General features: G+C 53.0%; 1 protein-coding gene across 2 annotated transcripts in view; it reads right to left on the bottom strand.

The window, feature by feature from the left end:
• Positions 1-1,316: 1,316 nt before the first annotated feature.
• Positions 1,317-13,322, bottom strand: part of PNPLA7 (patatin like phospholipase domain containing 7) — a 133,443-nt gene continuing 121,437 nt past the window's right edge. For both annotated transcript variants that reach the window (XM_031059253.1, XM_031059255.1), the window contains exons 32-35: positions 11,862-11,969; positions 7,887-7,974; positions 3,095-3,198; positions 1,317-2,100 (exon numbers count right to left, since the gene is read on the bottom strand). In XM_031059253.1, the coding sequence (XP_030915113.1) occupies positions 2,023-2,100; positions 3,095-3,198; positions 7,887-7,974; positions 11,862-11,969 (378 nt within the window). In that variant the 3' untranslated portion in view covers positions 1,317-2,022. The remainder of the gene's footprint in view (positions 2,101-3,094; positions 3,199-7,886; positions 7,975-11,861; positions 11,970-13,322) is intronic.

Here is a 13,322-nt window from a genome sequence, read left to right as displayed (position 1 = left end):
ACCTGTGCTCACCTGCACTGACCTGCTATGACCTGCTATGACCTGCTATGACCTGTGCTCACCTGTGCTCACCTGCACTCACCTGCACTGACCTGTGCTCACCTGCACTGACCTGCTATGACCTGTGCTCACCTGCTATGACCTGTGCTCACTCCCAGGCTTGGTCCCAGCTTGGAGCCTTTCCCATACCCAGCACCACCCTCCTGCAACCAGCCCCAACAGGAATTCAATCTCTCCAGCTCCACAGGCAGCCTGTGCCTGCACAGAAGCCCCCAGCTGTTCTACCTTCACTTCTAAAGCCATTTTCAAGTTTTCTTTGTAAGAATGTATTCTTTGTATTAGCAGGGAAAAGCCTCCAGTGACTGCAACACATTCTGAACAAGTGCATCAACCAAAATCTGCATCAAAGTTCTGCATGATCCTTGCAGGGAAGGCTTCCAACTGCTTCCACTGCTTCTGGATGGGCCATGGGCCAGATGGAGATGCAAACAGGCTGGCTCTGAGAGCAAAACACTGACTTGGGTTCTGACACTTGAAAATAACATTTTGTGTAAGAGGAGCAGCCTCCCTGCGCACAGGCTGCACATCCATGGACGTGCCCCATCCCGGGCAGTGCCCAAGGCCAGGCTGGACAGGGCTTGGGACACCCTGGGACAGTGGAAGGTGTCCCTGCCCATGACAGGGGGTGGCACTGGATGGGCTTTAAGATCCCTTCCATGCAAACCAGTCTGGGATTCTGGGACAGAAGCAAGCACAATGCAGGGCAGGTACAGGAGAGTGTGTTCCAGGAGAGGAAAGGAGGTTAAATGCAGAGAAGAGGTGACAATTCCCACCTTTTACAAAGCCCATTCCTCACCAAACACATTCCTGGCCCTAGGGTGCTGCCCAGCTCTGGTGATGTCTGGAGGGCCAGGAGAGCTGAGGAAAGGAGGCAGCTCTGGGGGTGTCCTTGGTGCTCTGGTTGATAACAAATCCCTTCAAGGAAACAGCACCTACAGCTGGGGCTGACCTGGGGCTGCCATAAAGCAGGAATCAGCTTGGTTATGCAGCCATTGGCAATGACAGATGTGACACGAGCTGAGCCAGCACCAGGGGGTGTCTACACAGGATCCAACTGCCAGGACAGCTCCAGCCCCGGGGACAGAGCACTGGAGATTCTTCCCAGTGCCTGACAATACCTGAGGGACTCCTGCTGGGCTGAGCAGCTGGAAACTCTGTGTGTTCCTTTGCAAGTCTGAGATAAGCAGAAGCAAGTTGGGCTCTCAGTTGTTGACAACTTTTCTCTTTGTAGGACGTGACGCAAAGAAACAGAGACATTTCAATCCAGCAAAATAACTTTATTTCAAGAGGGCAAGTACAGCCAAGTGCTGATTCCAGAGTTGCCCAGCAAGTGTCAGCTCCATGATCTGTCAGTGAACGTCCTGCTGCTGACTCGAGGATCCAGGCTCTATGGCCACCCTTCACAATGATTTCTTAGGTTCAGATTTCAAGTTAAATACATTCAGATTTGCTCCCATCAGAGCATTGCTCACCAGTACGTGGTTGGAAGTCACTGAGGAGTTAATGACACAGTTACCTGATTCGTGTGAGAAGAAAGCAAGGCTGCAACCCACAAACCCCTCCCTCTCTCCAGTGCTGCTCCCGGAGCCCTCCCAGCACCTTGCAGGGGGAGGTCCCCAGTGTTCTTTGGGCCTTGGCAGTAAAAACAGTGCCTAAAAACACAGCAGCAAGAATCCAGGCAGCTTGAACTGCCCATTTCCCCTCTGCCAGTCTGTGATCAGTAACTGCTGCTCCTGGCACCTGTAGGAAGGAGCAGGGCCCAGGGCAGCCCCTCTGCCCAGAGCTCCAAAGGACTCGGTGCAGGTGGTGCTGAGTGCCCGGCCCTGGCTGGAGAAGGATGAACTCTGGCTTCATTCATCTGGGCGTTGTTTTGGTTTGGTGAAGCATTAAATAAATAAATAGGGCTGCTCTGTCAGCAGTTTGGGCTGTGGCTCCCAGCTGGCAGCTCGGCCTCTCCCAGCTCTACCCCGGCTCTCCGGTGCTGCTCTGGCCCTCCCCGCCAGGCACATTCCTGCGCTTCCTCAGCTGCATCTCCTCATCCTGCAGGAGAAAAGGAAGCACAAACTGAAACTTCAGCATCCTCTCTGAGCTGGATAAAACCTGTTCTCTTCACCTCCTCTCCCACCAGCTTGGGTAAGCCCAGCAAACAGAACCCCCATCACTCCAGCTCCTCTGTGAAAACCGACACCACCAGACAGCCTCCCATGGGCCCTTCCCCATCCACCCTGTGCTCCCACTGAGGAACTGTTCATGACTAACCCAACAGCACCTTCCAAACCCTGCTGCAGTCAGAGCAGCAGGGATGTGACCTGTCTGAGCTGTGCTGCTCAGCACACCTGGTCTCACAGTTATCTCAGGGTGGGCCTGCTGTCCCACAGAATCAAACCCTTGTGCCTGGAAGGGACCTCTGGAAGACAAATCCATTCATCTGCTCTAAGCAGGGCTGGCTCAAGTGCTGGAGCTGTTTCTTCAGGGCTTTGCTTTTCAAATATCTACAAGGGTGGAGTTTGCAGCTCTCCCTGCACAGCCCAGGGTGGGTGTCAGCTGTGTACAAGGGCAGCACTTCCCAGCGGCCCCAGGGAGAGTTTCCTTCAGCACAAACTGTGCCAGTTCCCCTCCTGGCTTTTTGATGGGCATCTTCTCCATAACCTCCTTCTCCTCCATAACTCCCTGCTCCTCCATAACCCCCGTCTCCTCACCCACCCTGCTGGCAGATCCTCCCTTCAGCTCCTCTCCCCCAGGCTGGAGGAAGCAGCTCCCTCAGCCTCTCCAGCCCTGATCCACCTCATGAGCAAACCCAGAGCTGCAGGACCAGGATTTAGCTGTGGCCAGGTTTTGCCACACGTGGCAGGGAGTGGCCTGAGGAGGGTGAGCATGTGCCATTTAGTGTCTGTACCAACAAAAAGCAATTCTGCACAGTCCTGCTCAGGCAGCCCCTCCCAGATGCTCCTCTCAGCATCTCTCCCCACACATCTCTCCTGGTTCAGCCAGGACCCAACAATGACCAGCACTGCCTGTTCCAGGAGGTTCATACCGAGTCAGAGTCTTCCTCAGCCTGGTTGCTTATGAAATCAAGGTAATCATCCTTCTGGCTGTCCAGAACTTCTTCCTCATATTCAGTCTGGTAGTCTGACTCATCTGAGGAGAGAAGACACAAAGCACAGGGTTTAACTGGCAAGCAGAGAGGCAGAGGAAGCTGGGAGAGGAATGAGTGCCACTGTCACTGAGCACAGGCAGGACAGTGCCAGCAGCTCTCTGCAGCTCAGTGAACTGGGACTGCTCACACACAGATCTCAGCTCCCCAGCACATAAAAATAAACCATGTCCTCTCTGTCAGCTGCTGTCCTGGACCCCTCCAGAATCCAAGGAAGCACAGCACAGCAGCCCTGTCCCACTGTTTGGGTCACTGTGGTGGGTGCCAGCTCCCAGAGGGACACAGGTTTGGGGGGATGCTCCCTGGGGAATGCCCCTCACAGCACAGCTGCTGTGTTCCACCCCTCGGCCCAACCAGACCCGTGGGACACCTTGAGAAGCCCCTGAGCTGCCAAGCCAAACTCCCTGTGCTCACAGGCTCTGGGAACAGCGATCCCAGGCTTAGGGTGAGCTCTGCCTGCTGTGGAGCTGATAACTGAGTGCCTCACAATCTCTGCTCCACAGGGACAGAGACATTTACATTCCCTTCCCCTCTGCAGAGGACAATCACTTGCTTTCTCCAGTAATCCAGCAGATTAACATAATTTAGGGAGTCTCAAGAGCTGTGCACAGCAGCAGGATGTGCAAGGCAGGCCCCAGCCCCAGCCTGCTCCAATGGAATGAGGACACATCAGGGCAGAGCCAACACCCCCCCCAGCATCTGGAGATCACCTGGAGGATCTGCAAAACTGGCAGCAGGAGCAGCACCTCCCAAGGGCCTGGAGGAGCAGGACAAGGGGGAATGGCCTTAAGGAAGACAGGGATGGATGGGATATTGGGAATTGGGAATTGTTCCCGGGCAGGGTGGGCAGGCCCTGGCACAGGTGCCCAGAGCAGCTGGGGCTGCCCCTGGATCCCTGGGCCAGGCTGGACAGGGCTGGGAGCACCTGGGACAGTGGGAGGTGTCCCTGCCATGGCAGGGGTGGGATGGGATTTAAGGTTTTCCCAACTCAAACCCTTTTATGACTCCACCTGCACCAGGGCTGGCTCCCCACAGCAACTCCAGGAATGAGCTGGGCTGGGGGAGCCACTGATGGTCCCAGCTCCCCCCCAGCCCCTGTCCCAGCCCCTGGTGACACCAGGGCACGTGGCAGGCAGCAACTTCCTCTGCTGGCACCCAGAGCTTCAGGATGCAGCTCAAGGCATGAAAATGACATTTTATGGTCACCATTAAAATCACATTTGTGTGACACCAGCTCTTCTCCCCCTTTTCCTGAGTTAGTTCCAGTGTGCTCTGAGGCAATAGCTGGATGCAGCCCACTGGTGAAGAGAGGGGCTCCTGTTTAAACCAGATCCTTGATTAAGTATTTCTCCTGAGAGCCATCAATAGCATCTGCTCCATGCTGAAGACAACAGCGCAGTCTGTTCCACAGCCTTTTCTCCTAGCACATAACTACAACCAACTGCTAGAACATTGGAATGAAAGACATTAGGTCTTTTTTATTTTCTTTTATTATTTTTAGTTTTGGTTGTTTGGTTTTTTTTACTGAGAATTAGAGAATGATTGTTAGTTTTTACTAAAAACACTAATGATAATCTTTGATAAAATACACCAGAGAAACTGGAAACTCATCTGAACAGCAAGAGACACCACAAACAAGAGTTTGGAGTTTATACCTCCAATAAAACCAGCTGCCATCCAGACCAAATTCCTTGATTCTCCCAGCACTATTCAGCATTTAACAAGTCCTGCTACAGACACAGAACCAAGAGCCACCCTTCCCACATCCCTCCCAGCACAGCTCTGGCTGCTGGAGGGGGAAAAGGAGAGCAGGAGGTGGCCCTGCTGTCCCAAACCACCACCTTCCACCAGGGCTGAGGCTCACAGTGATGCTCTGGGCACTACAAAACCTCCCAGAAGCACCAAGCAGGACCAAGGCCTCGCTGCTCTGTCCAGCTCAGCACCACCCAAAGAGCTCAGCCTGGAGGAGATTCCACCCTGGGAAGGTTCCCAGGCCTGGCCTGAGCAGGGTCAGCACATTCCCTGCAGGAAGGGCATTTCCCACCCAGAGATCTGCCTCGTGCTCCTGCAGCTGGGCTGTTTCTTTGCTTTGTTCCCTGATTCCTGCAGGGAACCCCAGCTGGGGACAGCTGAGGTGTGGCTGGAGGGGTCAGTCAGCACCTGGAAGCTCAGCACAGCCTCAGCTGCACTAGTGCTGCTCCAGAAAAGTTCTTTTTCAGCAGCAAAGATGCAGAGGTGGCTGGTGCCTGCTAATTGTGTCCCTTGAGAGGTGCTGGGATGTCTCCTGCTCCAGCTGAATGGCAAACCCAGGTATTTGACACCACCAGGAACATTTCTCCTCCACAAATCCCTTTATCCAAATGACCATTGCTACAAGTGCTCATCTCCTGGGCTCAGCAGTCCCTCACAGGGGGAGCCTGAGCAGGGATGTGACAGAACCACCCCCAAAAGTGGCACCTGAGCTCCCCTGGCCACAGCCACAGCTCTGAGGGCCCAGACCACAGCTGGGCAGAGGAATGATCCTGGCTGAGGGAACGTGGGGATGGAGAATGGGAACAGGACCACCAACACTGCTGTGAAATGAGACACCTGTGCCCCAGAGCTCTGGCACTCAGGGCCCTCTGCTCAGCCCTGCCTGAGGGACAGGCTCCCTTCTGAAAAACTTTTTAATGGTTTTGGTCACTGCTCTCTGTGTGCTCATGAGGAGAAGGAATTCCCCTGCTCTTTCACCACAAAGCACACACAGCTCCTGCCCCATCCAGGCTTCTCATCCGCTCTGCTGACCCTTTCCCATCCATCAGAACTTGAGCCTTCCCCTTTGCTTGCTTTAGAACAAAATTACTGCCAGGATTTCCCCAGCCAGCCCCAGACCTGTGGGGTGCTGTCAGCCTCTGTGCCTTTCTCAGCCTCTGTGATCCAAGACCTCCCTCAGGAAGGGATTTCCAGGGAGAACAAAGGTGACAGTGCAGGGTCACAGCCAGGCCACCAAGCAGCTCCCTGTCCCCTCCCCTCCCCTGGTCAGAAGCCTCAGAGCCTCTCACCCCCCCAAGCAGAGCAATGCCAGAGGAGCCACCTGACAGCCACGAGGCCAATGCAGGGAGGTGCCACCTCCCCCTGAGCTCACCTCACCACACACCTTCCCCCACAGCTCTTCAGCAAGTGTCTCATGCACAGAGGACACCAAGGGATGTCACTGCTCTCACTGCCACCCAGGCATGGCCAGGGTCCCTTCAGCCACACGGAGCCACCCAGGGCAGAACACAAAGGATCCTGCCCAGCACGTGCAGGACCCTGCTGCCACCGCCTCCTCAGACCCTACAGCCAAGGGATTTCAGCACCCATGAGGAGACCAGGGCACGTGCCCATCCCATCCATCCCATCCCATCCATGCCCAGCACCCCAGCACTGCCCCTCCTCAGCCCAGGTCCATTTGCCACACTCCCTCCACAGCCCTGCCCAGCAGAAAGCAGGAGCCTAACAGGGAATCATCAGGAGCTCCAGAAAGGAGGAGGATCTGTCCCAGTGCTCTGGTGAAATCTCAGCAAGTCTCAGTGCCTGAGCCTTAAATAACCACATACCATGAACTCTTCACTCTTATTCACAATGGCTGCTTCTACCACATTTGATTAATATTTTCTTTATAAGGCATATGATTGTAATTAGCATTTCAAATTACCACAGGGACATCTCTGCAAACAGTCACAGATGGGAGCACTGCTAACTTTAGCTTTCCCTCTGCAGGAACAAGAATCAGGAGGAGGGGAAGAGACTGTTTAGAAAGAGCTCCAGCCCTGGTGACACACTCAGGGGTTTCAGGCCTGCAAGGCTCTGATCCTTTTGGATCTGAGAGCTCCATAACCAGGGAGCTGCTCTGCAGGGCAGGGCCAGCACGGGGCACAGAGCACCTCTGTGTCACCATGCAGGAGCTGCTACCTGCTCCTCTCCAGTTCACTGCTGCTCCCACACCAGGAGCACACAGAAAGCACTGGAGCCAGTGAGTCACTCCTGATCGTACTCACGACAGCAGGGAAAACATCCTTGGGGCAGGGCTTTAACTCAGCCTGCCCCTGCCCAACAGGGGAAAACATCCTTGGGGCAGGATGCTTAACTGTTTAACTCAGCCTCCCCCGAGCCCAACATTCTTGGGGCAGGGCTTTAACTCAGCCTGCCCCCTGCCCAACAGGGGAAAACATCCTTGGGGCAGAGCTTTAATTCAGCCTGCCCCTGCCCAACAGGGGAAAACATCCTTGGGGCAGAGCTTTAACTCAGCCTGCCCCCAGTCCAACAGGAGAAAACATCCTTGGGGCAGGATGTTTAACTCTTTAACTCAGCCTCCCCCTGCCCAACAGGGCTGAGGATGGAGCCAGCAGAAGGGCACAGGACAGCCTGAGGGGATGGAAGCTGAGCTGCCACTTGTGTTATTCCCTCAGCTAAGACTCCAGCAGGGATTATTCCCCCCTGGGAACTGCCCAGGAAGAGGCTGGCAGCAGCTGCTGAGGACACCCCGACCGATCCCACTGTCCCAGAGGAGGTGGCAGGAGGGGGACACTGAGGCCCAGGGCTCTGAGGGAGCAGGGAGTGGGTGGCAGTGCCCAGCAGGGCTCTTGCTGAGCACAGGGAGGGGAGGGCTGGCAGGCAGGAGCTGTCCCTTGTCCCCCCTCCTGCCCCTCACCGTCGGCCAGCGGAGGAGCCTTGACGGGCTCGATGCGGGACACGATCTCAGCCAGGTCAGTGAAGGACGTGGTGGGACAGGTCACGTTCTGAAACACAGACAAGTTGAAGGTTTGTCAGCAAATGTACACAGAAATGTACAAGAAAATCCAAACAAGTCGAGACTGTATAAAAATGATATTGAACAGACAAAGCTCCAGACGCACAAATTCTCCACAGCTGCCCCCTCATTACTCATCAGTGAGAAATCCTGCAAACAGCTCTCCTGAGGCAGGTCTGGTGGCAGAGATGGGATTCCCAACAGTGGGACTTGCTTTTAATGGCTCTTATTCCACCCACACAACAAGAAGTCTTATTAAAAAGACCCCAGAGACAAGCACAGCAGGGGCTGGGCCCTGGCATGGACAGAGCTCCCTCCATGTGTTTTTCTCCATCAGGGTCCCTTTGTGAGGGACTGGCTGGGCCAGGTGCAGCCCCTGCTTTTGGGAGAAGGTGACCAGGTGGGACACACAGTGGCCATCCCTCAGCTGGAGTGATGCCACAGAGGCTGCAGGGACAGGTGGGCACTGGGGTGAGCAGGACCCCCAGGGACCCCTGAAAGCCCCAGAGCTGGAGGTGCTGCAGCGAGCCAGAGCCTGCAGAGACATCTCCCACTGCAGCTCCTCTCTCCAGTAAACCCTTGCTATTTTCACTCTGTCTCACCCAAGCAGTGGGCTGAGTGTTCTCTATTTTGAGAAGTTCTAGCTCTAGTGTCTCCTCCAAGAAAACCCAACTTTGGCATTTAAGAGCCCTCTCAGGCTTCCTGCAGCCCCCTCCCACTCTGGGCTGGGCCAAACCTAACCAGGAGGACACCTCAACACCTCTCATCCATTTTTAAACCCAGTGAATTTAATGGACACAGCAACAACCCCAAGCCAGAGGAAGAGGATGGGGGAGAGCAGGCAGAGGGAACTGGGCTGCCAGGAATTGCTGTGCCAGTTGTGTTCCCAAACACCCAGACCTGCCCATGTGCTCCTAGCCAGGGCAGCTTCCTAACACGGGGTTTTATGAACAATCCTCTGCTCCTCTGTGAATCACACAGCCCCTGTGGGGTCACAGCAGCAGCCCATTGCTGCTGCAGCAAAGTGCTCTCAGTTGACCTTTCATCTGGAGCTGATTTTGATGTAATTTAGAACAGCCACAGCACAGAGCAGATCCAGGACAAGCAACGGGGGCAGAGAAAGCCTGGAGGGAATGAAAAGGTACCTGTATGAAATGGAACAGCAGCAGCTCAGGACACACACCTTAAAGCATAAAGAAGTTGGGAAGCTCATTGTGACTGTTAAGGAACTGCTGGAAAGGATGAGTCAGCCCAGGCTCACTTTGAACATCCAACCTGAACGTTCCCAGTGCAGCATCTGCAGAAAGCTCCTTCCCAGGACACGGAGGAAAAGCTCCTTGGCAGCTCCAGCCTGTGCCACTCAGCTCAGTGAGGGACACCACAGGGACACAGCCACGTCTGAGGCTGTCCCTGCACCCCAGAACCCAGGAGGATGAGGTGGCTGCACAGAGCACTTGGGCACAAAGTGCCAGGCTGTCCCTGGGAGCAGGGCTTTGGATGGGATGGAAGCCCAGGGCTCTGCATGAACAGCTGAACAAAATCCTGCAGGGCCCAGCACCGAAGTGTGCCCCAGGAAAACCATCAGCAGCTCCTGTGCTGAGGATGGATGGGAATGAAGTGTGACTGCACCCTCAGAAGCATCTGTCCCCCAGGTCAGCCTGTTTGAGGGCACTGGGGAGGCAGCTGCACCCAAAGCCTCAGCACCAGGACTGGAAACCACTTGAGGGAAACCAGGTGTCTTCCTAAACTCATTTGCTGCTTTACAAACAGGAGTTTAATGTTTCAGTGCTTCCTCTCACTACTTTGGAGGACAAAATCACCCTCCCATCAGATAACACAAAGCAAAGGAGTGTCTCATGTCTCACATCCACCTGAAACCTACTCTCAGACTTCTCTGGTAGTTTTTTTTTTGAAGGAGGAAAGTTTTCTCTTTGGCACAATCTTTATGAAATAAATTAGAGGAGAAAGACAGTTACTATTGTAGTCCACTGGTTTATATTTAGCTTTGAATATGAATAACAGCTCAGTAGACAGAACTTCCCCAAGCAGACCCAATTAATGGTGCTGCAGCATTCCATACTGGGGAGGAGTAAGGGCTGCTCAAAGTAAAGTTTATGTAAGGTTCCTGTCGTTTGTGTCTTCAGTATTTGCATTTTGGAGACAAGATAAACAGGGACTAAATGATCAAAGCAAAGGAGAAGCATCTAAATGATTAAATATCTGGATTTTTAAATAAAATTGCAATGCTCACGACATGGAAACGAGACGATAAGAAATGGCTCAGCTCTCAGATGTTGAATACTCCAGAAATAGATGAAGAACTAAAACACATAAAGCATCAAAACCTTTGCTAATGAAAGGCAAGTTAAAAATATCAGCTGCTCTGCCTGGAAGATAACACAGCTAAAGGACTTAAGTGACTCTGAGGGACTAAGAAAAGCAAGAAAAATACCCCAGTGGGAACTGCAACAGTTGTAACTTCATAGAAATAAATCTCCTGCAACACAAGTCAGATGCAAAAATCTTGGGTTTCAGAGGGCTCTGGAGTTTTAGGAGGGTGAGCAGACGATCCCACAGGTCCTTGGGATGCACAGAGCTGTGGTTCCTGCTCCATAACCTGGCAGGGCTGGTGAGTCACTCTCCCAATCCTGTTATTTCCGTGCTGTGGCACCTCAGCAATCAGCACTTGGTGCCTCATTATCAAGTGAGTGCAGGGTCAGGCTGTGTCTGCAATGAGGAGGTGACAGATTTGCTCTCCAGGGCACTGAGGTGCCACAGAAGCCAGGGTAGGTGTGATAAATGTCCATCATGCTGCTGGGATAGCATGATTTAAGTGAAATATTCCCCTCCACTACTGAATCCTGTAAAAAGGGCAGTTTAAAAAGCAGTTTTCTTTAAAAGAAGTGTCTGTCACAGCACTGAAAATGTTTGAGAATTTTTACTGGCTGGTGGTAAAAGTGAGGCTGAAGCAGGACACAGCCAACTCTGAGACACACAATTCTCCCTGCCTTGACTTCTCCTTGTGACTTTAACACAAAACCTGAACCCCAGCCCCTCATGGCTGATCAGGAGGTGCCAGAGGTGGACTGAGGGCCCATCTTGTGCAGCCACACTGAAGCACCTCCTCATCCAGGTGTGCTCCCAGGGAGGAACCCCGGCTGAGGAGTCTGGGGGCTCATGGATCTCCAGTGGCTTCCTCCAGGGCTCAGTCCCTGTGTGCTCCTTCCAGAGCCACTCTGGCCCTGCCAGGCAGCATGGGCAGATCCATCTGATGCTGGGAAGTGCCCCTGCAGCTGAGGGTGACATTCACCTCCTCCCAGCAGAGCCATTTCCACCCCTCAGTGACTCACAGCCTCTGCTGACACTGAGGGCACCTGGATGTGGGATCATCCACCCCTCATCCCTGGCCCACTGTCCATCCTGCCATCCATCCTCTCCCTATCTCCGAGCCAAAGCACTCTGCTACCCACCTCTGGAGAGCTGCAAATCCTCAGTGTCATCTCTCACCTCACTTGACTTCCCTCTGAGAGGATCATGACAGCTATGATTCATTCTGGCCATCCCTTAAAAAATTACTGCTCATTTCCCTCTCTAAAAGATGATAAAAAATAATTACTGGGTAAAAACATGAAGCCTTTGTAGCACTTGGGTTTCAAATCAGAGGGATTCAAAGGAAAGGAAGGACAGTGAGCTGTTATATTATCATATATTATCCAAATTCCTCAAAAAGGTGATACCTGTTTCTTAAAACCAACTGGAACTTCCCTGCCAGGAAATCCAGAGCACTGAGCTGTGACCCAGCCTCAGGGCAGTCACTGTCCCCTGCCCCAGCCCTGAGCAGCTCCAGGAGCACAGAGCATTTCCCTGAGCACTTACGTCAGTTTTGGATTTGCAGGTCTCTTGCCTGTCCTTCAACATCTTGTCAAGGACTCCACTCCTGCACCACACATTAAATACAGTTTTCCCGTGCTGGTATCCCACTTCCTGGAAAAAAAATAATTAGGAGAAAAGAAAGTAATTAATAACTGCCATGAGCATGGAAACAACTGGAAAAACAGACCCACTGCTCCAGGTTTTACTCTTTTTCTCAGAACACAGTAGAAATGATGTTGAAAAATCAAATGGGAAGGACAACAGGACAACAGCAACAGGTTTGGGGAGCCCTGGATCCCACCTCCAGCCCTGGTTCTGGCAGCAGCACTAAACCTCTGGTGTTGTCTCTCCTCCAGTTTTTGGATGAAGGTTCAGAGCCTTCCTTGGGGCTGGAATTCACTTCTCACAACCTATGCCAGCCCAGGGTGGGGGTGATTAAGGGGAGAAAAAGGAGCTGACAGCTCTGCCACTGGCAGGGTCAGGCTGACCCAAAACAGCCAGGAGAAGCTGAACTGCAGGAACAGCCACCCCTGCTCGGGGCTGAACACGAGGGGTTTGATATGAAGAGATTTCAGCTCCTTGGAAAATGCTGGTGCCCATTTCTATCTCCTGTAAAATCCAGGCACAGAGCTGAAATGAACCCACCCAGTACTTCCCAGCCCCTAAGGATAAAGGAATGCCTGGACTGTCCTTCCCTTTGGACAGCACAGTTTGAAGCTCCCTTGTAGACAGAAGTTACTGAGCTGTGCTGCAGAGAATGAGGATCCAGGAGGTGCTGCCCCTCCATCCCTGCAGTGTCTGCTGCCAGGAACCTGCTCACAGACAGTGACACTTGTGAGGAACTGCCCTTCTCTCAGGTTTTATTGCACTGACAAAATTTGCCTGGTGCTTTTACATCTCTTTAACAGCAGCACATTAGAACAGAGCAGGGATGTGACAGCTCACGATCTGCTCCTGTGATGAACTACCACACCTGTCTGTCAAGGTTTTCACACCAGCCAGGGCTCTCCAGCTGGCAAAGAACAAAGAATTGTTTATCAGCAAAGTCCTAGATCCACAAGCAGACAGCAGTGTTTGCCCAGGAGCCAAGAGGCACCAAATATCCCAGAGAAAATATTTACAGTAGGGAAATCAGCTGGTGGTTTGGAGTAGCTGCTGTATGTCCTAAGGAGTCTCTCAGGTGGGAATTGCAGGGCTAAGCTGTGCTCCTGGGGTTGGTCAGTGTTTGCTAAGCCAGGACCAGAGAGAGCAGTCTGCAGGCTAAGGAGCTTCACAGCTTCTCACTAAAGTGTGATGGAGATTGACTTCAAGGAGGAGTGGAGATTTTCTAGCCTGGGTGAGGAGCAAAGCTCTGAAGGAAAATCTGGACATGGAAGATGCCTGCAGGGCTAAAACAGGCAAAGAATGGAAGGAGGCAGCAAAATCATTTTCTTGACAGGAGACACTGAGCCAGAATAGCTTTTG

Source organism: Geospiza fortis, unplaced genomic scaffold (genome assembly GCF_000277835.1).
Source record: "Geospiza fortis unplaced genomic scaffold, GeoFor_1.0 scaffold85, whole genome shotgun sequence".
Classification (NCBI taxonomy): domain Eukaryota; kingdom Metazoa; phylum Chordata; class Aves; order Passeriformes; family Thraupidae; genus Geospiza; species Geospiza fortis.
Note: the sequence above shows the minus strand (reverse complement) of the source record. Positions and strands in the feature narration are given on the sequence as shown.